The sequence below is a fragment of the Thamnophis sirtalis genome, unplaced genomic scaffold (genome assembly GCF_051295495.1).
Source record: "Thamnophis sirtalis isolate CommonGarterSnake01/CBP01778 unplaced genomic scaffold, rThaSir2_p1.2 scaffold_2, whole genome shotgun sequence".
Lineage (NCBI taxonomy): Eukaryota > Metazoa > Chordata > Lepidosauria > Squamata > Natricidae > Thamnophis > Thamnophis sirtalis.
The window spans coordinates 77,226,476-77,250,704 of record NW_028261382.1 but is presented as its reverse complement, the minus strand read 5'-3'; the positions used below and the strand labels follow the sequence as shown (position 1 = coordinate 77,250,704).

Sequence of the window (24,229 nt, the reverse complement as noted above, 5' to 3'; positions counted from 1 at the left end):
TGTTAGAACAAAACCGGCCAACGGCAATATGTCAGTATTCTCTACTACCTTGCTATATTTCAACTAAGCCTCTTGCAAACCAGTGTTGCAACTGGATTATAAGGCCTTATAAACCTTTTAGTGAACTCACATAATTTATTAACAGGAAAGAAGTCCTGGGTTTGGCCTTTATGATTTCACAAACAAAATGGAGATGTAACTTACCAAGGTTTTGTTTCTAGCAAGGAACCTGAACTGTGAAGTTTCTTCCCTTCATATATGCTCACTTCTAAAGCTTCTGTGAAAACCAGATAGTGCAGAGAAACAAAACTCACTTCCGGTTAGCAAAGTTGTGGCAGCTTGTGAGGAAGATATCTCTTCATCCATCGTTACCATTAAATAAAAAGAGATCAGTAAAAGGCCTTTTTTGAATAGTGTATAAGTTCCTTACTTAAAACATTAAAAATATTAAAAGAGGAATTATTGACTAACACCTAGATCGTATATCAGCTCGTGACAATACAGGTAGTCCTTGAGTTGTGACCACAATTTGGGTGACTATCCCTGTTGCTAAGCAAGATGATTGTTAAGTGACCTGCGCCGGAGTTTATAACTTTTTTGTAATAGTTGTTAAGAGAATCTCTGCATTTGATTGAATCAATCGTTACAACGAATCCGACTGCCCCTGTTCACTTCGCTTGTTAGAAGTCAACTCAGAAGGTTGCAAATAGTGATCCTAAGATCCAGGACACGGCCACTGTTGCAGTGCCAGTTGCCGAGTGCCTAAATTTTGATCATATGACCGTGGAGATGCGGTGACATTTGTAAGTGCAAATGTTGTGAGTCACTTTTTTTTAGCGTCATTGTCACTTTGGATGATCATTAGATCATGTCTGTAAGACTATTCTGACCTAAGCTTCCCCCAGCAGCACAAAGCCAAGTCCTCGTCTCGATAAACCCCTTTTATTTAATTTACAGTGAATTCTTCTCCAGCAAAGTCCTGGCCTAGAGTCTTTCAAGATAGTACACAATTACCGACCTTTATCAGGCTTGGAGAGTGGCCAGGCCAATATCTTTCAGACACCGCAATACTTGGCAAGAATGCAGGAATGAACTAATTGCCTCCTGCAAACTCCCCTCCCCTTTCGCTCCTCTTTTATTCCCTATGGGAAGGGCCATTCACCATCCACCTGTGGCCTTACTCCCAAGTTGACCCCTGTTCTTTAACTGTTTCCTTCATCTGGCAACACTGTGCATGCACACAGGGAACAGGCTCCAGCTGTTCGTCTGCCTCACTGATGTCCGTCTCTGAAGGCAGCTGATAACTGTCAGACGGCTCTGGCCCCCTCTCTGCCTCTGACACAGAGCCCTCATCAGAGCCTTCCCCAGACTCCAGGACTGGCCCATGTTCCTCCCCAACCGCCTCACTGTCCGAATCTGCTGCCAGCTCTGCTGGCGGACCACAACAAAATCTAGGACAGAGGTCAGGAACGATGGCTCTTTTTACGACTTCAACTCCCAGAATTCCTGAGCCGGCTTTCAAAAGATGGCCTTGGCAAGTTGCTTGTGTCTCGGCAGTGGCTCTGTGAAGACTGTAATTGGGATCTATTTTATAGGGCTAATGAAGAAGATATTGAGAAATGCACATTTGGAACTATTAATGCTTTGATGGTGATAATCCACTCACCTTTTTCTCCCTCTCAAAATGATATGGGTGACTCAACTTCACCAGTAAATGGAAGGAAAGAAACGAGTGTCCCCTGAATAAAAACTGGCCCATTGTGGAACAGCCCTTCAGAAAGAAAGCGACAGAAGTTTCCACAAAATTATCTGTCCATAAATGAAATACATTTAAAAGCTGGCAATGTGCCTTCCCATCCCCAGAATGATTTGTACATTTAAATTACTTATTCATAGGTTCTAAATTTATATCCTCCTTTGCTGTTACAGTTAAATAATTCTTATCTGCTTCTGCCTTCATTCTATACTACAAATGCAACAAACATCTTAAAATGGTCTTGTTCTAATTCAGTCACAATTGGCTCCCTGCCTGGATTCTGCTCATATGTTTAGAATCAGCGATGAAGGTTGTAATTCACTGGGTTATGTATTCTGTTTCTTTATTGGGAAAAACAGGGTTGAAGGCATGAATCAGCTTGCCTATCATATTAGGAAGGAGAGATATTGCAAGAGGACTCCTACAACAATAGTAACAGTTTTCAGAACTTCAAAGGGTAATTTGTGATTAATTCTGGAAAAGTTGATCTTGACTTTAGATCAGGGGTCCCCAACCCCCAGGCTGCGGCCCACTACCAGGCCATGGCCTATTCAGAACTGGGCCGTACAAACGGCTGGCCGGTAAATGTGCATGTGCAGCTTGACTTGCGCGAGTGGCAGGCTGTAACACAGGAGCACGAAGCTCAGTTTGTGTGAGCAGCCTGTCAGTTCTCCTCTTCCCCCCCCCCTCGCTGGGCCACCAGGTCATAAACATTAGGGACCACTGTTTTAGATAATTTCATAGTCTGTCCAGTTTTCATGGCAGCTAGATAGAAGCATTGCCTTCTCCTATACTGTAGTGTAATGGGTTTTGGGGTGGGGTGGGGGCATCCCAGTGTGGTCCACAGTTTTGATGGTCTTCCAACTAAACAATTAACCAGACCTGACTCTGACTTTTGTGAAAATCAGTCCTTTTTGTCCTGTGGTTCTATTGTAGTGTTGGCAAATCTTTTTGGCACCAAGTGCCAAAATGGGAGCGTGCACATGTGCCGGAAACTGGAAGAGCAGCCATCGGGTTCGCATGCGTGCGCCCTGAAGATGATCTTCCAGTTTCTGGCACACACGTGCATGCAGGCCACATGGTGCCCATACCTGCATGAAGACCAGCTGGCCGGTGTGCATGTGCATGCAGGAACCCGGAAGGTCATCTTACTGTCACGTACATGCTCATATGCAGGACAACTGGACCGAGCTATTGCCTTTTGCAGAAGTGGCCTATAATCATGCAGTTCACGCTAGCACAGATTTTACCCCATTCAGAGTGGCCACAGGGCATGAATTCAATGCTTTGCCTGAGTTACCCTCACATGAACCAGAAATCCCCTAATTGAAACAGTGGATCTGTCATTTGCAAATCATTTGGCCAGTGGTCTGCAAAGCCTTGGATGAAGCCAAGGCTGCCTATAAAGCACAAGCAGACTAGAAACTAATCGAACCTAGACCTTACAAAGGTGGGGAACAAAGTTTACTTTTCCACTAGGTTTCTAAAATCTTTGCAGCAATCTAAAAGCTGGGCCTTAAATACATTGGGTCTTTCCCCATCGTTCATATTATTAACCCTGTTACGGTGGAATTGCAACTCCCTAAGACATTATGGCAAGCCCACCCCATTTTCCATTGTAGCTTGCTGAAGCCTGCAGTCACCTCTGACCTTCATCCGGCTACTACCCCTGTTCTACTCCCTATTATGGTAGAGGGCAAACAACATTTCGAAGGTCAAGAAATTCTAAACTCTAGGAAATTCTGTGGAGCCACTCAGTACTGGTGACTTGGAAACCCCTCCCCTTCTCATACAATGAATGGGTTCACAAAAAACATGTGCGTGCCCCTAAATTTATATGTGTGTGTGTGTGTATGTGTGTGTGTGTGTGTGTGTGTGTGTATATATATATATATATATGTATGTATGTATGTATGTATGTATGTATGTATATACATACACACACACACACACACACACACACATACATACATATATGTAGGTCTTTGTTTATTCGGGTTTTCTCCCACGTAAAATTGGAAGTGTCTTGGCGACGTTTCGACGAAGTCTCATTCGTCATCTTCAGGCTTGTTTGCTCGGCTTGGTGCAGCACCAAGTGGAGCAAACAAGCCTGAAGATGACGAATGAGACTTTGTTGAAACGTCGCCAAGATACTTCCAATTTTACGCGGGAGAAAATCCGAATAACCAAAGACCTACATACTAACACCCGCGAAAACCTCAGAAAATATATTTATATGTTGTATTTGTAAAAAAATTTGGGTTTCTGTCTGGATGGTCTCTTATGACGAGCCGATGGACAGAGAATGGAAGTGTGAACTTCCTCCCATATTTGGGCATACCAGGGGTTGTGACTTTAAATAAATAAACACACACACACACACACACACACATATATATATATATATAATCAAGTGTACCCGGACAAACGTTACTTGATTTTATGTCTCCGCTTCCCTTTTTTCATTTTCTTTCAAGTGGACTTCCCATTTTACTAGGGAGGTGGGGGGGGCATGTCAGATCCCATATATTTCTATCGGGACTCTGGCATTCTGGTGGGAAGGGGGAGGATTGGAGGGATCTCTATATTAAGTTTCTTTTTCTGTTTCCTGCATTGGTGTGCTATGAGTTTCTGTTTTCTGCATTGTTGTACTGTGGTAGAGGTTTTGTGGTATAGATTTTGTTTGCACTGCTTTAAATTGCTGTTTTTTTAAGTGAAAGATTTAGTTCCTGCCTAGACCTTTTGCTATTCTCTTGTAATCATTCCTTCCTGCATTTCTTTCATTTTTTTTTTAATTTACAGAGACCAAATGAAAGGCTTAGCATCCAGTCTGAAAAACCAAGGGAAGAAATGGCAACACTGGATGAAACACCGGTTAGTACTCTCTCTTTTTAATTGTACATGGCATTAAACAAGTATGCCTCAAGCCATGATAGCAGTCTTCCAATATATCAGGGGTTGCCACAAAGAAGAGGGAGTCAAGCTACTCTCCAAAGCACCTGAGGGCAGGACAAGAAGCAATGGACGGAAACCAATCAAGGAAAGAAGCAACCTAGAACTAAGGAAATTTTTTCCTGATGGTTAGAACAATTAATCGGTGGAACAACTTGCCTCCAGATGTTGTAAATGCCCCAACACTGGAAATTTTAAAGAAGATGTTGGATAACCATTTGTCAGAAGTGGTGTAGGGTTTCCTGCCTAAGCAGAGGATAGGACTAGAAGACCTCCAAAGTCCCTTCCAACTCTGTTTATTCTATTCTATATTCTATTCTATTCTATATTCTATATTATGCTCTATTCTATATTCTGTTCCAATTTCTATTATATTCTATAGAATTTTATTATCAGAATTATTGAGAGACTGTTGGATCAAAATATTTAGGAGGAGACTCTTGTAAGAAGCATCCTAGCTGCCTTGGCAGATGGAGGACAAGCAAAAAATTACAAGAAACAAAAACTTCATCTATTTTTATATAATATGCCATGTGCAGGATATGGACTAATTCATCTATGCATTCATTCATACATTCAATAACCTGTGCCACATTATGCTCTGCATCAGAATATCTGATTTGTAATAACACCTTTTCACTTTCATGTGATGTATTTGTGTGTGTGTGTGTGATTCTCATATAGGCACAACAGGTTGCTGCTTCCCTTTCCATTCAAGAGGCAAGTGATTGCAAGTTTGAGGTGGGAGATCTTGTCTGGTCCAAAGTGGGGACGTATCCGTGGTGGCCCTGTATGGTTTCAAGAGATCCTCAACTCGAAGTTCATACTAAAATTAACACAAGAGGTCAGTAAAGAAAAATGCCTGAGCTATTATTTCAGAAACTTTCTGGATAGCTAACCCGATGAACTATCCTATTACTATCTCATAATGCAAAATGAGCAGATTACATCAATAATCTGATTACATTAAAACCAAGGGATAGCCATAGCACTTAGACTTATATACTGCTTCACAGTACTTTACAGCCCTCTCTAAGCAGTTTACAAAGTCAGCCTCTTTTTCCCAACAATCTGGGTCCCCATTTTACCCACCTCAGAAGGATGGAAGGCTGAGTCGACCTTGAGTCACTATTGAACTCTGGACTGTGGGCAGAATTTGCCTGCAGTACTGCATTCTAACCACTGCACATGTGGTATACCACATGATTGTAGCTTTTGATCTTTTTTTCGAGCTTCTGGCAAAAGCACCCATTCAGAACAATGGGTTTGCACTTAAACCATGGGGATTTACTTAGCAATTGTCATAAAAATAATGGTCATAAGATTGGATCCAACTTGACCTATGACTGCAATGACTTACTTAGCATTAGACTTATATACCGCTTCACAGGGCTTTACAGCCCTTTCTAAGCGGTTTACAGAGTCAGCCTCCTGCCCCCAACAATCTGGGTCCTCATTTTAACCACCTCGGAAGGATGGAAGGCTGAGTCGACCTTGAGCCTGGTAAGATTTGAACTGCCGAATTGCAGGCAGCCGGCAGTAAGCAGAAGTAGCCCGCAGTACTGCACTCTAACCACTGCGCCACCGTGGCTCATGATGTAGACAGTCTAAAACAATAGCATTTGGGATTCCTTACATTGTTTTTTCATATGTATACACCAGCCTCCATCTGCATACTTTCGCCTGATGAAATTTTAAAGATCACTGTTGAAATGAAAGTTAATGTTTTTGCATTTTTTTTATTTTGTTAAAAGTGGATTTTTTTTCAGTTTGCCTGTGTACTTCACGCAGGTGTGAGAGTATACTTCTCCGAATGAAAAAAAATTGTGTGGTAGAATTTCTTAGCCAAATGTTTTCTTTCTTTTTCTTTTTTTCCTTTTCTTCCCAGGTGCACGAGAATATCATGTTCAATTCTTTAGCAACCAACCGGAAAGGGCTTGGGTACATGAAAAGCGGGTACGAGAATATAAAGGACGTAAACAGTATGACCAGCTGGTGGCAGAGGCTGCTAAGCAGGCCAACCATTCTGAGAAACAAAAGGTATGTACAGTCTGAAATGTTTGCTTGTTTTAGCAGCAGGTAGAAGAACAGCTGTGCCCACAAACCCAGATATTTTTAAATTTTATTTATTATTAAATTTGTTTGCCACCCATCTCGATGCAATGTAATTCTGGGCAGTTTACAACATTAAATAAAACCAATGGGTGGATTCAACCAGTTCGGACCTATTCGGGCCAACCAGTAGCTCCATCGATCCACCAATTACCTCCACCAGACCGATTAGATCGCACAGACTAGGCCTCCTCTGAATTCCATCCGCCGGCCAGTGTCGACTGGCGACTACCCGGAGGAGAGCCTTCTCTGTTGCTGCTCCGACCTTCTGGAACGAACTCCCCGTGGAGATTCGCACCCTCACCACCCTCCAGGCCTTCCTCATAGCCCTTAAAACCTGGCTGCTCCGACAGGCCTGGGGCTAAAGAATCGTTGCCCCTATCTCAAATGGTATGATTGTTGCGTTTTTTAATTATGTATTTTTGTGTTGTTGTCAACAGTCTGTATTCCCCCTTCCCTTGTTTGAGTTGTGAGCCGCCCTGAGTCCTCTTAGGGAAAAGGGCGGCATACAAATGAAATAAAACTCTAAACTCTAAACACTGGGAGCGAACCAGTTTGCCCAGAAAATCAGATGGGCCCACCTGCTTGCTGGTGCTATTTTCTTACCTTTATCTTCTCATCTGATTCGTGCAGCAGACCAGATTGCTGTGCAAATCAGCTGTGTTACTCCTCCATGGAAACCCGGAAGTGAAGATTTCTTCAAAGTGTACACACACATGCAGTGTGTGAGTTTACGATGAATTTACTTAATTCATAGTTAAAATGTGGGCCTTAGCCATTAGAAGTGGTAAAGGCCACCAATGAGGATTAGGAAGATCTGTGCTGCCGATTGTCCATTTTTCCCGATGTTGGAAGATGTATATGTGTGAAATAGAATGCTAGATTAGATGTACAACTGGCCTAATCTTTCTGCTTTTATTATGAGCTTGTTGAAAAGTACATGCTTGAGTCTGGAGCAGAAGTGAGCAGCTCGTAGCTTCTGTAGAACACGTAGAATTAGGCTGCTATAATTTGAAAGCTAATGAACAATGATGGCATATCCTCTATGGGAAAACTGTAGTCAGGTTTTGATAGGCTTCACATTTAAAAAAATACAATATGTCTTCTTCAATAGCATGGAGGAAAATGCTGAAGGCCAAAAAAAATTGTTTGAAAATTTAGGCTACTTACTTATTCATCCACACTGCTGATTGTGTTTCTCTTAAATAATGGGTCTTTATAGTTATTCATGTCTACTGTATGTCAGCATTCCAAATATCACCCAGAATTAAATCAGAGTCCAAGGCAGAGCTTTCCTCAAAGTTCCAATTTATTAAGAGACATATTGGTACATCTGTGGGAAACCCGAATCTGAAAGCTTCCTGAGTTTCCCACCCAGTTGAAAGTTCATGATCTTGCCTCTACACCCACAATCCCATCACATGGTCCAATCTTTCTCTGCCACACTGGCATTTCCACCCATCCACTTCCGGCCAGGTGCAGAGGTGCAGAGATAAAGAATGATCTTGATTTCTAGAAAGGTTTTTTTTATTTTGAAAACAACACATTCTACACCTTACTATTCCCCCTCCCAATTCCCCACTAATGAAACAGCATAATAAAGAAAGAGAGAGTGTGTGGCAGGCCAAAGATCCTAAAAGGAACCGGCTGCAGGCCTGACACTGTAGTTATTATCAAAGATGAATTATGTAATTGTTCAGATCATTTGAATTGTCAAGTACTATAAGGAAGCACAATAAACTTCAGGTAGCCTTAGCACAGGGGTGTCAAACTAGATTTTATCGAGGGCTGGATCAGTATTTTAGTTCTTCTCTGTGGGGCAGGGGAGACAAGACAGATGACAAGGTGGATGCAGCACCCTGCTGGCCAAAATAGAGTACGGGGAGGGGTGTATAGTTCCCCCCCCCCCGCACCTCGTTTTCACCTTCCATGGCCTCCAGCAATACACTGCTGGCCAAAAACGGGCCACGGTGAGGCCTCTGCACCGCCCGTTTTTGGCCTGCAGAATATTGCTGGTAGCCAGGGAGGCCGAAAACGGGTGGCGGGGGGGAGCACAAAGGGGCAATTTTAGCCTCCCAAAACCCCGCCCCCTTCACTAAAATAGTCATGCATAGCCTCTAGGAAGCTTTTAGAGAGCTCCTGGGGGCTGGGGAGGACAGAAATGAGCAGAAAAAGGCCCCCTAGCCTCCAGAAGCACTCTGCAAGCTCCCTAAAGGCTGTTCATGCCTTTGGGGGGGGGGGGGACAGGGCCGTTTTTGTGAAAAACGGGCCGTTTTTGTGAAAAATGGGCCGTTTTTGGGAAGTTTGCAGAGTGCAAAAGTTTTTTTTTATTTTCCTCTTCAAAACCTTGCTGCGACTTATACTCCGGTGCATCTTATATTCCAAAAAATATGGTAGTCTGACTTTGTTGACAGTCAGCAGAACTTCAGAATCTGTAGCCTGGTCAAACCTTAAGGCGAGAGGGATGCTTTAAATAAGAATCTGCTCTAAGGTGACAGATTACTAACTCATTCATTTTGCTACAGACGGCATGTGACAGTAGTAGTATAGACTTTATTGTTATTGTACATCATGTCTACAACGGAATTGGTTGCATAACAGGGCCATCTCTCTGGAAATATTTTGACACGGCAACCGAAGCCAAAACTTTTCATTTGGGCACATTTTGTAATTGGGGGCTGAATAAATGCTGCATCTTTTTTTTTTTCTCTCTCTCTTCTAAGATTCGCAAACCGAGGCCACAGAGAGAACGGGCACAGTGGGATATTGGTATTGCCCATGCCGAGAAAGCGCTAAAAATGAGCCTGGAAGAGAGGATAGAGCAGTACACCTTCATCTACGTAGATAAAGAGCCAGAAGAGGTGTCGTCCAAAGCCAAACGGATTGTCATGCCTAAGATTGAGGCTAAAAAGATCCGCAAAATCAAATCCCCGCCAAGCTCTCCGCCAGAAGAGATTGATGACGATTTGGCCGCACCTTCCCCACCCAAAACGGAGGTCCGGAGGTATAGTCAGAGGAGACAGTCCAGTGCCGATAAAGAATCCCCTCCTGTGAAAATTCAGTGGAAAACTGCCGCAGCTAGAAAATCCCTCCCAGCGTCCATAACCATGCACAAGGGAACTCTGGACCTTCAGAAATGTAATATGTCTCCGGTTGTTAAAATTGAACAAGTTTTTGCTCTTCAGAATGCCGCTGGGAACGGAAAGTTCATTGATCAGTTTGTTTACTCGGCAAAGGTAAAGAAAACACCACTCTCTCTTTTATAAAGGAATATTTGTGCAAACCAATATTAAAAAAAAGATTTTACATTGCAGTCCTTCCTCCTAAGAACTACTTGGAAGTAAGTTCCACTGAGTTCAGAAGAATTCATTGTGAGGTGAACGGCTTCCTTATGCGCTGTCAGATTGCAAGTGGTATAAAATGTTGGCGTGAATTGGTTTGACCTTAAAACTTGGTTCCCAAGTTTGGACACCCCTGGCTTAAAATGTCAAGAATTAATAGTCCCTCGTCCTATATGTAGGGCGCTTACTTCCAGGAATAATATTGTCATGTGAAATTGGCCAGTGTTGGATGTGAGTTATTAGATCACATCCAGAGATGTCCCTGCATCCTCTTTAATTGTTTTCCAGATATTGTAATTCTCTGCTTTTGAGTAAACAGTTATTCACTGGGGAAAAAAATGTGATAATTAGAGCGGAATTGTCTACCTGCTATCTTTGACAAATCCGCCAATACATTCCAACTTCAAAAGAGTAATTTGCAAAATTTAAGGAGAATTTAAGTTCGCTTCTCTAATATTGAATCACAACCATTATGCTTAAATCCACCCGTTCTGCTGTTTTGTAAGATCATAAATATGCGTTTCCCCACATGGTTCCCGTTGTATACATGCACATTCATGGGGCTATTCTAGCTACCATCACTGCTGTCTTTTCAGCAAACACACAAAAAAAGCCACGCAATTTCCTGTAATGACTGGGCTTATATTTTTTCAGTGGGTGGAGTGTCTCTTCCTCTTTCCCAGTCTCAGGCTTATGGGTTCATTCACTCTGCGCTGAGGCTTAAATCCCTTTGTTCATTTGCACTTAACATCTATGTCAACAAGCTTAAACACTCAAAGAGCCACAAAGGTCCTAACCGTAAGCCCCCTGTTCAATTCTGAAGCCGACTGGAAGTCCGGTTCCCCCACCATAGAGTCTCCTCCTAGCGCGGCGTCCTTTTTCCTCTACCTGTTCTAACCGAAACCCCTATCAATTGTGGAGCCGACCAGCAACAGGGAGCCGCAGCAGAGGGATGAAAGAGCCACATGCGGCTCCAGAGCCACCGGTTGCCGACTCCTGATCTACGTCATCCAAGTCATGGTTGTCCCAAAGGCGCTTTTTCAAATGGTGACTGGACTTTGGTTTTCCTTGAAGACGTTTCCTTTCTCATCTAAGAAGGTTCTTCAGCTCTGACTGAACGGTGGAGAATGGAAGGATTTCTATTCCTTGCAGTCCATCTTGCTGTTAGTGTTGTCCACCATTCAGTCAGAACCGAAGAAGGTTCTTGGATGAGAAGCGAAACATCTTCAAGGAAAAACAAAGTCCAGTCACCTTTTGAAAAAAGCACCTTTGGGGTTTTTTGCAGTTAACAATGTTTTATTTATTTTTCATCCTCCTTGTCGCCATCTTTGTTTTATTTGTATTACTTCTTTTTTTTTTTAATCTTGGTATTCCAAGTTCCAGGAGTTATTTCTCTTAGAACAGCCATGAAATTTCAGACCAGGAAGCTGGGCAAGGAGATTGCTCATAATGTAGTATCATTATAACAGCATTGTTTGGAATGCAGTGGGGTGGGGGAGAGAATTGCTTGCAACCACCTGCCCAAAAATTTAAGGGAAAGGTCTTGAGCATTTCCTTTTCAATGTTGATCTCTACCTCAAGAATCTCCTCTCTTCGAGTTAGTTTAAGTGTTCTCACATTTTGTGGATGTCCTTGTTTTATTCACACCTTTCTGAATGTGTGCGTGTGTGTATATATGTGTGTGTGAGGAGTCCCCTCACGTTTTCTAGAACTAAAACTAATGCATCTAGAATGTTGGAAAGTTAGGAGAGATGTGAGCGTGTGTGTGTCAGTGGTGGGTTGCAGGCGGTACGCCCCGGTATGGGATTACCAGAGCCTGCCCAGAGCACTGGTTACCATTCCGGTACGGTGTTCCGGAGGGCCTACCCACCTGCCAGCGCTCCTTTCCTGTCTTTAAACCCTTTGGCGCTTCCATGCACGTGCATGGCGCGTACAGCGCCTGTGTGATGCTCCGCCAAGCAGCTGGAGCGTCGCGGAGGCTTTTGGAGGCGTCGCTGGATGGTAAGATGCATGGGCGCATTTGTGCGGATGATGCCCCGCCCCGTTGCAACCGTATCAGTTGCAACAGGATCCAGAACCCACCACTGGTGTATGGGTGTGTGTGTGTGTTTGTGTGTGTGTGTGTGTTGTGCTAAATATTTGAAAAAAAGTATTTCTTACAGAGACCCTAATTCAGAAATACTTAAAGCTCCTCCTTTTAATTTGTAATAGGGCATAGGAAACAAACCAGAGATCATCATCAAAGGGCACGACAAAGTCACTTCCGTCTCCATCCCGCGAACGGAGAGAGCCTCGACACAAAGTGCACCCTCTCCAGAAACGTCTTCTGGGTTGGCAAGTAGGTAAATTTTGTGGCTCCTGGTTTAAGGCCAAATGAATGAGATGTCTTTCCAAGGGTAAAATATTAGGTGGAGACCAAAGGAAAGGTCTCCAACCAGGGGTAGGTTCTGCCGGCATTGCTGTCGGTTCGCTTCGCGGTTCAGTTCAGTGACCCAATCCCAATTTCCACTACCAGTTCGCCCAAACCGGTAGCAACCCACCTCTGGCTCCAACTGACCTTCAGTGATTGCTAAGCGGGTTGATACGAGCTTAGAAGACCATCAGAGAACCCAGAGGCAAAGGGTAGACTGAAGAAGGCCTTGGCTAATCAATTCTCTACAGTGGTCCATATAGTTACTGGTAGTTGAGTTGAACTGGAATGAGTGTTGACCTTTGAGAGCACCACATTGCAATAGAGCTCATGTCAACAGCAGAGAGAAGGGGCAGTAGACTTTCCAATTTACTCTGTGGTCACAGTTTAAAGCATTGAGGTATTCATTTTAGCCAATGCTTTAAACTGTAGTCAAAGACGGAATGCATATTTTAAAAGTTTGCAGAATTACCATATTTCTCGGAGTATAAGATGCACCCTTTTCCCTCAAAAAAGAGCCTGAAAATCTGAGTGCATCTTATACACTGAATACAACATTTTTTACCTCCCGAAACTCTTCCCCCTTCACCAAAATGGCCGTGCATAGCTTTTAGAAGGCTCTCAGAGAGCTCCTGGGGGCTGGGGAGGGCAGAAATAAGCAAAAAAGGCCCATTCCCCCCCCCCTCCAGCTCCCAGGAGCACTCTATAAGCCTCCTAAAGGCTATCCATGCCCTTTTTTTGACAAAAATGGGCCCATTTTCTCAAAAAAAAAAAGGGGCATTTTTTGCTGCCCCCTCCCCAGAACACTCCACAAGCCTCTTAAGGACTATTCATGCCCTTTAAAAGGGGGAGGGTAGTTTTTGGGAGGTTTGCAAAGTGCAAAAACTTTTTTTTAATTTTCCTCTTCAAAATCTTGTCATATACTCCAAAAAATACAGTATATCATTAGACTTCCTTCAAAGAACCTGGGACAATAGTCCTGTGAAGTAGCAAGTTTCCAGGAATGCTGCTATAACAGGAAAATTATGAAATCGTACAACACCTTAAACTATCGCCTTTATTACACTGTGAGCTTTTGTTCGAAGTGCAATTTGGTGAATGGTTTCCATATTGACAAAAAAAACCAACCCTTGCACAATAATGAATTTTCTCCTCCCTTTTGATATAGGGCACTTTTGAGACTCCAGTCCTTTATTTTTTAAGTACCTCTTCATTTAGAGCTGCAGCTATTGAAACATAAAAGGAAAGCAGCAATTAGAAAAATTCATACTAAAATAGCTTGATGGCGATTATCTCCTGTATTTTGATTATTTGTTGATAATCGGCCCCACTTTGGAACTCAAAATGCTAAGAATGTGAGTCATTCCTGGGAACTGAAATTTATTGTATCCGACCGTTTCCTAACTAGGGAAAACTACAGGTGGTCCTTGATTTCCAGCCATTTGTTTAGTGACGGTTTGAAGTTACAACGTCTTACTGTATTTTTCAGAGTATAAGATGCACCGCAGTATAAGACGCAACAAGGTTTTGAAGAGGCAATTTTTTTAAAAAAAAGTTTTTGCACTCTGCAAACCTCCCCAAAATGGCCCGTTTTTCAAGAAAACAGGCCTTCCCCCCCCCCCCAAAAAAACAGGGCATGAATTAGGAGGCTTGTAAAGTGCTCCCGGGAAGGGGGGGGCAAAATGAACAAAAAAGGACATGGATAGCCTTTAGGAAGCTTATAGAGTGCTCCTGGAGGCGGGGAACTGAGCAAAAAACAGCCCTCCCCAGCCTCCAGAAGTTCTCTGAAAGCCTCCTAAAAGCTATGCATGGCCATTTTGGCGAAGGGAGCGGGGTTTCGGAAGGCAAAAACTGCTGTATTCAGTGTATAAGATGCACCCAGATTTTCACCCTATTTGGGGGGGGGGGAAAGGTGTGTCTTATACTCTGAAAAATACAGTATGTCCTTTCCCCCCTCACACACTTGCAACCATTACAGCATCCCCATGGTCACATGATCAAAATTCTGACGCTTCGCAACCAGCTCATATTTATGATGGTCACGCGTTCCCCCTTTTATGACCTTCTGACAAGTAAAGTCAATGAGGAAAGGCAGATTCACTTAGCAGTTGGGGTACTAACTTAAGAACTGCGGCGATTCAGTTAACAACTGCAGCAACAAAGGTCGTAAAGTGAGGCAAAACTCCCTTAATAAATGTCTCACTTAGCAGTGGAATTTTGGACTCAATTGTGGCTGTAAGTCGAGGACTATCTGTACCAGCAGTGTTTCTGAAAGCTGCTGCATATCCAGCCATCCATGCCAGGGGTGGGCTTCAAAAATTTTAGTAAGGGGATCTCTGTCCTGTTGCTGGATGGGCATGGCAATGATGGGCATGGCCTAGATGGCCTCCTGCATCACGGTGGGGGATGGTCATTTTTCCCTCCCAGAGTTCCGGAGGTTTTTTTTGAGCCTCCGGGAGGGTGAAAACACACACCCCCAGGCTCTGGAGGCTGGAAATGGGCCCATTTCCGCCCTCCCCGAGCCTCCGCGCATGCCCTGCATTTACCTGCATCCAAAATGGGGTTCTCCGAAATGCACAAAATCTTAGCTAGAGGTTCTCCCGAAACCCCTACAAAGCCCTAGCAGCCCATCTCTGCATCCATCCAGAGGAGACAGACATTGCCTGAAATAACAGGTGGACTAATGGAAGAAGCCAAGGTGGGCTCACCAAGGGAAGAACTCCCTTGAAGTCCCATGTGGCCATCTGTCTCATCTTCCCCCTCTCTCTCTTTCCTTTGAAGTGAATGGATCTAGTCTTTATCTCAAATTTTAGATGAGAAAGACTCATCTGAAGGTTATTTATCGGCAGCCTACCCAGACTAGCATTTTCTTAGATGAACGGGAGTTGTTCAAGGGAACTCGGCTGCATTCTGAAGACACTTCTAGTTGTTCATCGTTGAGTAATGCAAGGGGGAGAGAGAGAGAGAGAGAGGCAATTAACTGGGCGTCTCTTTTGTGACACTGATTTTTGGAGGGTGGGAGGAAGAAACCTTTGATGTACCAAGAATGGGTTAGGAGTGTTGACAACATTCTATTGTGTTTGGAATGAAATAATTAATCAATTTGCAAGGTATAGTTTTTCACGACTTGTCACCATCCTGTGGTCCACGCATTTAATGTTGTGTAGGAGGCATATTCTTTTAGAAGAAAGAATTGTGGCTGCATTGTAGCACCCTCCACCTTTCTTCCTAGATCCAGTCTCCCCCACCTTCATAATAGATGGACTGGACCACTATCTGAGGAATAGGTTTGCAGATCAGAAAATTCTCCAATTGATCAGAATCCCTTTAAGCAGCGGCCCCCAACCCTTTGAGCACCAGGGACCGGTGCCACGGAGGGAAGTTTTTCCATGAACCAGAGGGGGCATGGTTTCACATGCTGCCTACATCCCACAGATGGGCCTTCACTGTTTGTGCGGTCCAGTTTCTGGCATGCCATGACCCATGGTGCCAGTCCACGGACCGGAGGTTGGGGACCCCTGCCCTAAAAGATTCTCATTTTCACAATGACATCTGCACCTGTGTTGTGTGAAGTAGACATTTGGCCTGAAGTACATTAGAGGCATACATTTGTGTCGGAGTTTGTTGCAAAAATCAAAACCAGAAAGCACACACACAGATAACTGATGCAGCAGAATTCATTAACTTCTTTATATACATAATAACACATGAAGTAAATTTACAATACCAACAGCAGATTCTTCCAACATGGTAGCAAGTACAAGCAGAGTTTCAGTTCAGTTCAGATCAGCTGACAAGTCCAGACTAGTTTCGTTTCTTAGCACAAACTCAGAGCTATAGCCACACCCAGACTCCAGTCTGTTTTCAGTTTCCAAACAGCTTTCATTGGCTGACTTACTTGCTATGCCTATTCATTGACTGACCTTGTTACTATGCCCTGTTTTAGTTCATGAATATTCTGACAGTTTGAACTTGATTTTCCTGATGCTGGAAACGAAGCATTGTCCATGATTATAGCACATAGCATGCCCTCTTATTTCCCGCAAAGTTTTTAATATAAGTTAAGATGGTAAGAAGTGTGTAAGAACCCTTAGAGAGTGAACTGGCTGTTGAGATTACCTAAAGGTATGCCTCCTGGGCAGGCAGTTAGTTTTCAGATGAAATTAAGAAACATATTAACACACCCTTGATGGTATAGTTGGTTTGGAAAGTTAGCCTCCCCCCTTCCCTAATAATTTGAATTCTAGAACTCCCCTTTATCTTCGTATTAAAGCTGGTCTTTTCCCGAACTCAGGACTCTGCCTGAAGCACTGAGATGTATTGCCTGCAGCCAAAACGTCAGCTGGCAGATTAAAGTCTATGCCCTCAAAGAAGAATATAGAGAAATCAGGACTTTGCTATTGAACGCCATCTCTCATTGAGGAAAGAGACAGAGAGAGAAAGAGAGACTCCTGTAATGGAAACCATTCTCTTCCCTCAGGTTCTGTAGAAAAGAAGCAACAGAGGAGATCAATACGAACTCGCTCAGAGTCTGAGAAATCCACTGAGGTTGTGCCAAAGAAGAAGATCAAAAAGGAGCAGGTTGGCTTCCTCCATGTAGAGAGTTAAAAAAAAATATCGTAGTCATACCTGTTGTCACTTTTTATATTGATGCCTTTTTTATTTAAACCCCACCTACCCTCTCTATATATTTTTCCCAATCTTTCCGCCCCCTTTTTTTTTTGGTGGGGGGCTCTCCTTGAGATCCAAACTCTGCTGGTCATTTAAATTTTCCACTGACAGCATCATCCATACTTTTGGAGACCTGAGAAAATAGAGCTTCTCACGAATGCAATATTTGTTTTTTGTTACAAGCTGTGTGATTTATTATTTTTTAAATGTCTCAGTGAGTCCTCTGGATTGCGCTCTGCTTTATTCTCATCTTAGTATAGTCGCTGGAGTATATTGAGGCCAACACTCGTGGTTTTGTTTTTGTTGCCTTTTTTCTCTTTCCAAGAAAGTAGGATGGATTAGAAAGCCCCTCTTGAAAGGTGGGGTGGTGGTGGTTCTAAGCATGGTCTTTGCTTGAAGGCCATGCTGATAGCAAGCAGGAAGGAACATAATTCTGGGTTTCTGTAGAGATTCTCCACCATCCAGGTCATGATTGTCCCAAAGGTGCTTTTTTTTTTCAAGAGGCAACTGGAGTTTCTTATTGTGGCCTGCCGATGGCCAGGGGAGCTGGCAGCAGAGTCGGACAGTGAGGAGTTTGGGGAGGAACATGGGCCAGTCTTGGGGTCTGAGGAAAGCTCAGATGAGGGCTCTGCATCAGAAGCAAAGTGGGAGTTAGAGAGCAGCAAGCCAGAAGAGCAGCTGGAGCCTCTTCCCAGTGTGCGCATGCGCCAGAGCTGCCAGAAGACAAGACAAAGCAGGGTCGACTTGGGAGTAAAGCCACACCTTGGAGGTGATTGGCCCCTCCCATAGGAAATAAAAGAGGAGCGAATGGGGAGGGGGCTTTTGCAGGAAACAATAAGTTCATTTGGTGGTGTCAAGAGAAATAAACTCTGTTTGTAACTAAAAGAGACTCTGTGCCAAGTTTTGCCTTGCCCTGCATTTGGAACTAGTTATTTGGCAGCTCGCCAAATGAGATAAGGTTCATATTTGATAAACAACCCCCTGAAAGACTGTTTGCTAAGCCTTGCTGACTGCGAATGAAAGGAATTCACAATCGTATAAATAAAAGGGGTTTTGCCGGGACCAAGACTCCGTTTCTTGCTTGTTAAGGAAGCCTAGGTCAGAACATTTCTGTTTTTTCTGGGAAGATTTTCGCTTCTCATCCAAAAAGCTTGGTCAGAGAGGATTGCTGGTTTGAAAGTGGGGTCAAAGAGGCCATCTATGTCAAAATTGAACAGCCCTCTCTCAACCGAGCCAGAGGGACACGACATCATCTATCTCCATTCTACAACACAGTCCTTTCAGCAGTTTCAAGAAGGCTCCACACCCATTTGCACCACTCAGGCGACCCTGAGGACACAGATAAACCTCCAGGTGACCTTAAGGACTCACTAAAAGGATCTGTCTGCAAGGAATATAAATCCTTCCATTCCCCACCAAGCTGAAGAAGCTTCTTGGATGAGAAGCAAAATGTCTGCAAAGAAAAACCAGGAAAGTCCAGTTGCCTCGGGGGGGGGGGGGGAGGGGGGGAAGGGAAAGCACCTTTGGAATAATTCTGGGTTGCCTTTTTTTTCTTGTAAGAAGAACCAACCTGCACACAGGGTATTTCTTTGGGGGGGATGAGCCTCAAAGGTATATATTGCTTTTGGAAATAGCCAGTTGCAAGTGATGTGCAAGTTGCTTCATTGGGCCCCTCATGCTGTCTGTGGATTCTGCATGTTTCAAGAAGGTTTATTGCATTTTGGGTTTTCTCGACCATTTGGGTATGCTCCATTATTTTTTTAATTCAAAGGAAATTTATTTTGGCATATCAAGCATAACACACTTTCCCTAACAGCCCAAATCATTTGAAAAAGTTCCAAGACGGCAACTTCTAATAAATGTTATACATGGTATTTTAGTCTTATGATTTTTTGCTCGCTATGAAGTTAAACACCTTCTGTTTAAAATACCAGTTTATTATTTTAACTTTGGCTTTGCTGTCCCAGCAAATACTTTTCCTAGGTTGGATTTCTAAAATAGGTGACTTTAAAGAAAGAAAATTTCAACACAGGTTTTTTTTAAAAAATAAAAAAATAAACCCTCATTCGCTAAATAATCTTCGCTTGCCTTATACTATGGAACTAATTAAATCGACATAGTATATTGTACTGGTGTTTTCAGGAAAAACATAGGAAAGCTTAACTATCAGAGAAGCACTGTATTGCATAAGCTTGAATATGTAATATGTTCAGAAAGGCATACTGATATTTTAGGAATCAGCAACCATATTTGTTCATATCAGCGACTTTCCAAATTAATTCTGCGTCCTTTCAAATTTTAAGATGACAACTGGAATATTAATTTCAACTGAGAAAGACAAATGTTAATTCTGTTGCAATTGAGTGATAGCAAAATACAAGTGATTGTCTAGATTTTATATTTGTATTATTCAATTGTATCTTATACAAATCCTTCTATTGTATGTTTTTATCAATTGTACAACAAAATAAAATATTTTTCAAACATTATAGGACAATCCTTAATAAATACTTCGAGATGCGTTTCTTAACCTGCCTATTGTAAATCACCTTATGGAGAACTTTTATTTTCTTTTTATTTTCTTTTTATTTTCAAATTAATGATTTTTAGCCTTTAAAATAAAAGCGAGACCTTTTAGCCGAGGAGCTGCTTGCCACTACCAAATTCACAAAACTGGGTATTTCCTGGCCAAAAACCAACCTCTTATGTAGGATCCGAGGCACAGAAATGCAAAAAACCTGCAAGGGATTTCACAAGTTCACCCACCTGCCTATCTCCATGCACTGTGTCAACGTTGCTTTCAGCTGTATAGAGACCTGTAGTGCATTTGCATGGCTCCCCCCCCCCCTTTCTGTCCTCAGAAGCCCTGGCTTCAAAACGGGGCCGTAAGTTAAAACCTCATTTGGAACTTGTGGGTCTTGCTTTTCTCTCTTTTCATACCTTGTTTCCCTTAAAATAAGACCTCTCCGGATAATAAGCCAATCAGGGCTTTTGAAAAGCGCATGCGCTAAAAAATAAGCCCTCCCCTGAAAATAAGCACTCCCCCTAAAAATATTGCAACACAGCAGCAGCCATGAGGTGACCACGCTCACCGCCTCCTGCACCTCAAAAATAATAAGGCCTCCCTGAAAATAAGGCCAAGTGCTTATTTCGGGGGAGGGGGTCAAAAGAAAATAAGACCCTATCTTATTTTGGGGAAAACACGTTAGCTATCATTATTTATTTATTTTTCCCCCTTTCCCCTAGCTCAAGGCTTGGTAGCTTGCCCTACCCCCTCACCCCTTAACTGGTTCCCGGACAAAAAATAAAAGCCTTCCTGACACTTCACGCACATATTGAATGATTTTGAAGCAAACAGAGACCTGTTTTATGTTGTTTAGGGAAGGCAGTATTAATTAAATCCACAAGAAGAAATATTCATTTTTTATTTCTGGAGGGGGGAAAACCCTTAAATGTGATTCCTTATATACTAACTGCTTGCATTGAATTTACATTTCCTCCTTTGTACTAGGGAACAAGAAATGTCTCTACTAACCACTCATTTTCCTGTCTAAACAGGTAGAAACAGCCCCACAGGCAGCAGTGAAGACTGGATTACAAAAAGGTTAGTGTGACTTTTATTTCTTGTGGTTTGTCTTGTCTTTTCTAAAGCTTTTTGACAGACTTATGAATTAACATACTTTGTATGTTGCCGAATAAATGTAGTTTACGATCACGCTAACCCCTCCGTAACCAGGTCGTGTCAAAAGGCAGTGAAACAGAATCTCTGGGAAAGCAGGCTTGAACATTCGCAAAATGAAAGCACAAACACCCTTTCATAAATCTCCCAACAAGAACAATTACTGGAGTGAGTTCTTGTCTTGGGTGTGGAACAAGTGGTTTTGTTGTATATCAGAGTTCATTTCTTCAGACTCCTTCCTCCAAATTTCTGCCATCACTGACACCAAACATTTCTGCTTCCTCCAAGGCATTGTAATGTAATGAATACCATTCAGATCTAGGTATAGAGGGATGTTTGATTTCATGTTAGTTTGATCATGAATATTCAGTGCTAATTTCCTCTGAGATTGCATTTCACATACGGGAAGGGATAAGGCTCCTTAAAAACAAAATGCACAGGTGCAGTATATGTAGTACCTTGCTCCATATTGGTAACTGTGAGAGGGATCTTGGAGTTCTAGTGGACAGCCATTTAAATATGAGCCAGCAGTGCCAAAAAAAAGCCAACACAGTTCTAGGCTGCATAAACAGGGAGAGAAGCAAGATCACGTGAAGTGTTAATACCACTTTATAATGCCTTGGGAAGGCCACACTTAGAATACTGCATGCAGTTTTGATCACCACGATGTAAAAAAGATGTTGAGACTCTGGAAAGAAGAGAAGAGCAACAAAGATGATTAGGGTAGGCTAAAACATATGAAGAATGATTGCAGGAACTGGGTATGTGGTCTAATGAAAACAAGGACTAGGGGAGATGTACAGAATACACAAAGAAGAGGGAGTCAAACTATTCTCCAAAGCACCTGAGGGCAGAACAAGAAGCAATGGGTGGAAACTAATCCAGGAGAGAAGCAATTTAGAACTAAGGAGAAATTTCCTGACATTTAGAACAATTAATCAGTGGAACAACTTCCCTCCAGAAGTTGTGAATGCCCCAACACTGGAAGTTTTTAAGAAGATGTTGGATAACCATTTGTCTGAAGTGGTGTAGGGTTTCCTGCCTAGGCAGGGGTTTGGACTAGAAGACCTCCAAGGTCCCTTCCAACTCTGTTATTCTATTCTAATGTAATGAATACCATTCAGATCGAGGTATAGAAAGATGTTTGATTTCATGTTAGTTTGATCATCTATATTCAGTGCTAATTGCTTCTGAGATTGCATTTTATGTACAGGAAAGGGGTAAGGCGCCTTAAGTGTTGTCAAAATAAAATACCCAAACCAGACACAAATCAGGGTACTTCTGACTCTTCAGCCTTTGAAAAAAAAATTACTAGAAAAACGACTTTATCATTAAGCAAATATTGTTCCGATTTTGACTTTCCACTCTGTTTTTGAAACAGTTCTCATCCCAATGTGTTCTTCATTGTGTGATAGCTTTTAGTCCTTATATTGTGAGCTGCCTCGGGAGGATTATAATATGGGAGATAAGGTATAAATGAACAAAAGATCTGCTGTGTATTCCCTATCCAACAGTTAATAGCATTGTTGCATTGGAAAAGCCCTGCTTTTAAAATCCTGGATTAGTTTCCTATTACAAAAAAATAAAAAAAGAAGAAGAGTTGTAAATTTGAAAAGCTTTTAAATGAAGTGTGCAATTTGGCTAGTTTTCTTGGTGGTGGTGGTGTTCTTACTTTCTCTTTCAGTAGCACCCATATCTGAGAGGTCTTTTAGAATTAATTCCAGTGTGTTGTGTTAAGGTGCCAGTGAGATTTCCGATTCTTGTAAACCTCTGAAGAAAAGAAGCCGAGCCTCCACAGATGTAGAATTGGCTAACTCCGCTTACAGAGATACCTCCGATTCTGATTCAAGAGGACTTAATGATTTACAGGTATTTATTCGGCCCCAGCTTTGAAGCTGACAAGTATTTTGATAAATCCGTTTCACAGATTGCTTTATGGGTTTTTTTAAAAAAAACAACCTTGAGAGTGAACTGTTTGTGCCTGCGAATCTTCTTTGAATATGCTTCATTTGCAAACACAATTGTAAACGATGTACAAAAACATCCCAGTTTGACAACAAACAGATTTCTGACATCAGGCAAGTGTAAAACAACGTTGACTTAAGTGCAGTTAGGTTACATTTGCTCTTTCCTTAAAATCTATTGAATTCTGTATTCTTGAGTGTTATTGTTTGGTAGTTTTTTCTCTGCATTGAAAAGAAAAATATCGAAAAAAAGTGGAATTACATAAAACGCTGCTGCAGTCAAGGCTGGGCACAAACATGAAAATTACAGCTTTTAAACAAACAAAATGGAAGAGAGTTAGCCCAGAGCACTAAGCAGAACAGTTTACCTATCATTGTTAGCACTAGCTTGATGATGGCGGTTGGGTTAGGGCTGAAACATTGCTTTTCTCTGCATTGTTTAAAATTCTGTTCTACATGTCAATTTTTGATTTCTACGTGATGGGAAATAGTCAAGAAAGATTCAAATCAGAGAAATCTTAGGGCTATTTTATTTTCAGGATTGGGCCTCGAAAACCTCTTGCACCAACCTGGAAGCCGAAAATTGGGGGGGGGAGGGATACATGGGAGGTTGCATGCGTGGGGGAGGGGCACACACAGGGTCACACAGGCATACACAGGGGGGGTGCATGGGGGATCACATGTGCATTGCATTATGAGTGTGGGTGCGCTTTTGGTATGCGATGACAAAAAGGTTAGCCATCACTACCTTAGAATACTATCTACCCATGTTTCCCCGAAAATAAGACCGAGTCTTATTTTCTTTTGGGTCCCAAAATAAACACTAGGACTTATTTTCGGAGGGTATCTTCCCACCCCAGTGTACAGAAGGCCCGCTTGTTCGTGGTGGGCCAGGAGGCTGCGCGGTGGGCCAATGCCACTGCCGCGAGGTGGGGATTGATCTACCCAATGCACTCTGCATCAGCTTACCTCCCAGGGTAATAAGACCAATCGGGCTTTTAAGTGCATGCGCTAAAATAAGTCCTCCCCTGAAAATATTGCAACACAGCAGCAGCCATGAGGTGACCATGCTCACCGCCTCCTGCACCTCAAAAATAATAAGACTTCCCCAAAAATAAGGCCAAGCACTTATTTCAGGGGTCAAAAGAAAGTAAGACTCCTGTCTTATTTTGGGGGAAACACAGTATGCTGTGTTAAATGTTATTTTCAGATTCTGGCCATGCATAAGGTAAGTTGTTTTGATATGGGGAGCTATAGTTAATATTTTCCCCATATGCTCTCCCTTCCAAATTTGGTAGAATGAATTTTTGCAAGGAGTTGTGTTTGTTTAAACAGAATTAAGTT

At 42.6% G+C, this 24,229-nt stretch overlaps 1 protein-coding gene across 7 annotated transcripts in view; it reads left to right on the top strand.

Moving 5' to 3' along the window:
- Positions 1–24,229, top strand: part of NSD3 (nuclear receptor binding SET domain protein 3) — a 126,523-nt gene that overhangs the window by 43,777 nt on the left and 58,517 nt on the right. For all 7 annotated transcript variants that reach the window (XM_087706153.1, XM_087706157.1, XM_087706156.1 and 4 more), the window contains exons 3-10: positions 4,559–4,630; positions 5,393–5,552; positions 6,597–6,748; positions 9,544–10,056; positions 12,373–12,499; positions 17,052–17,152; positions 20,801–20,846; positions 22,660–22,790. In XM_087706153.1, coding sequence (XP_087562279.1) covers positions 4,559–4,630; positions 5,393–5,552; positions 6,597–6,748; positions 9,544–10,056; positions 12,373–12,499; positions 17,052–17,152; positions 20,801–20,846; positions 22,660–22,790 — 1,302 coding nt within the window. The remainder of the gene's footprint in view (positions 1–4,558; positions 4,631–5,392; positions 5,553–6,596; positions 6,749–9,543; positions 10,057–12,372; positions 12,500–17,051; positions 17,153–20,800; positions 20,847–22,659; positions 22,791–24,229) is intronic.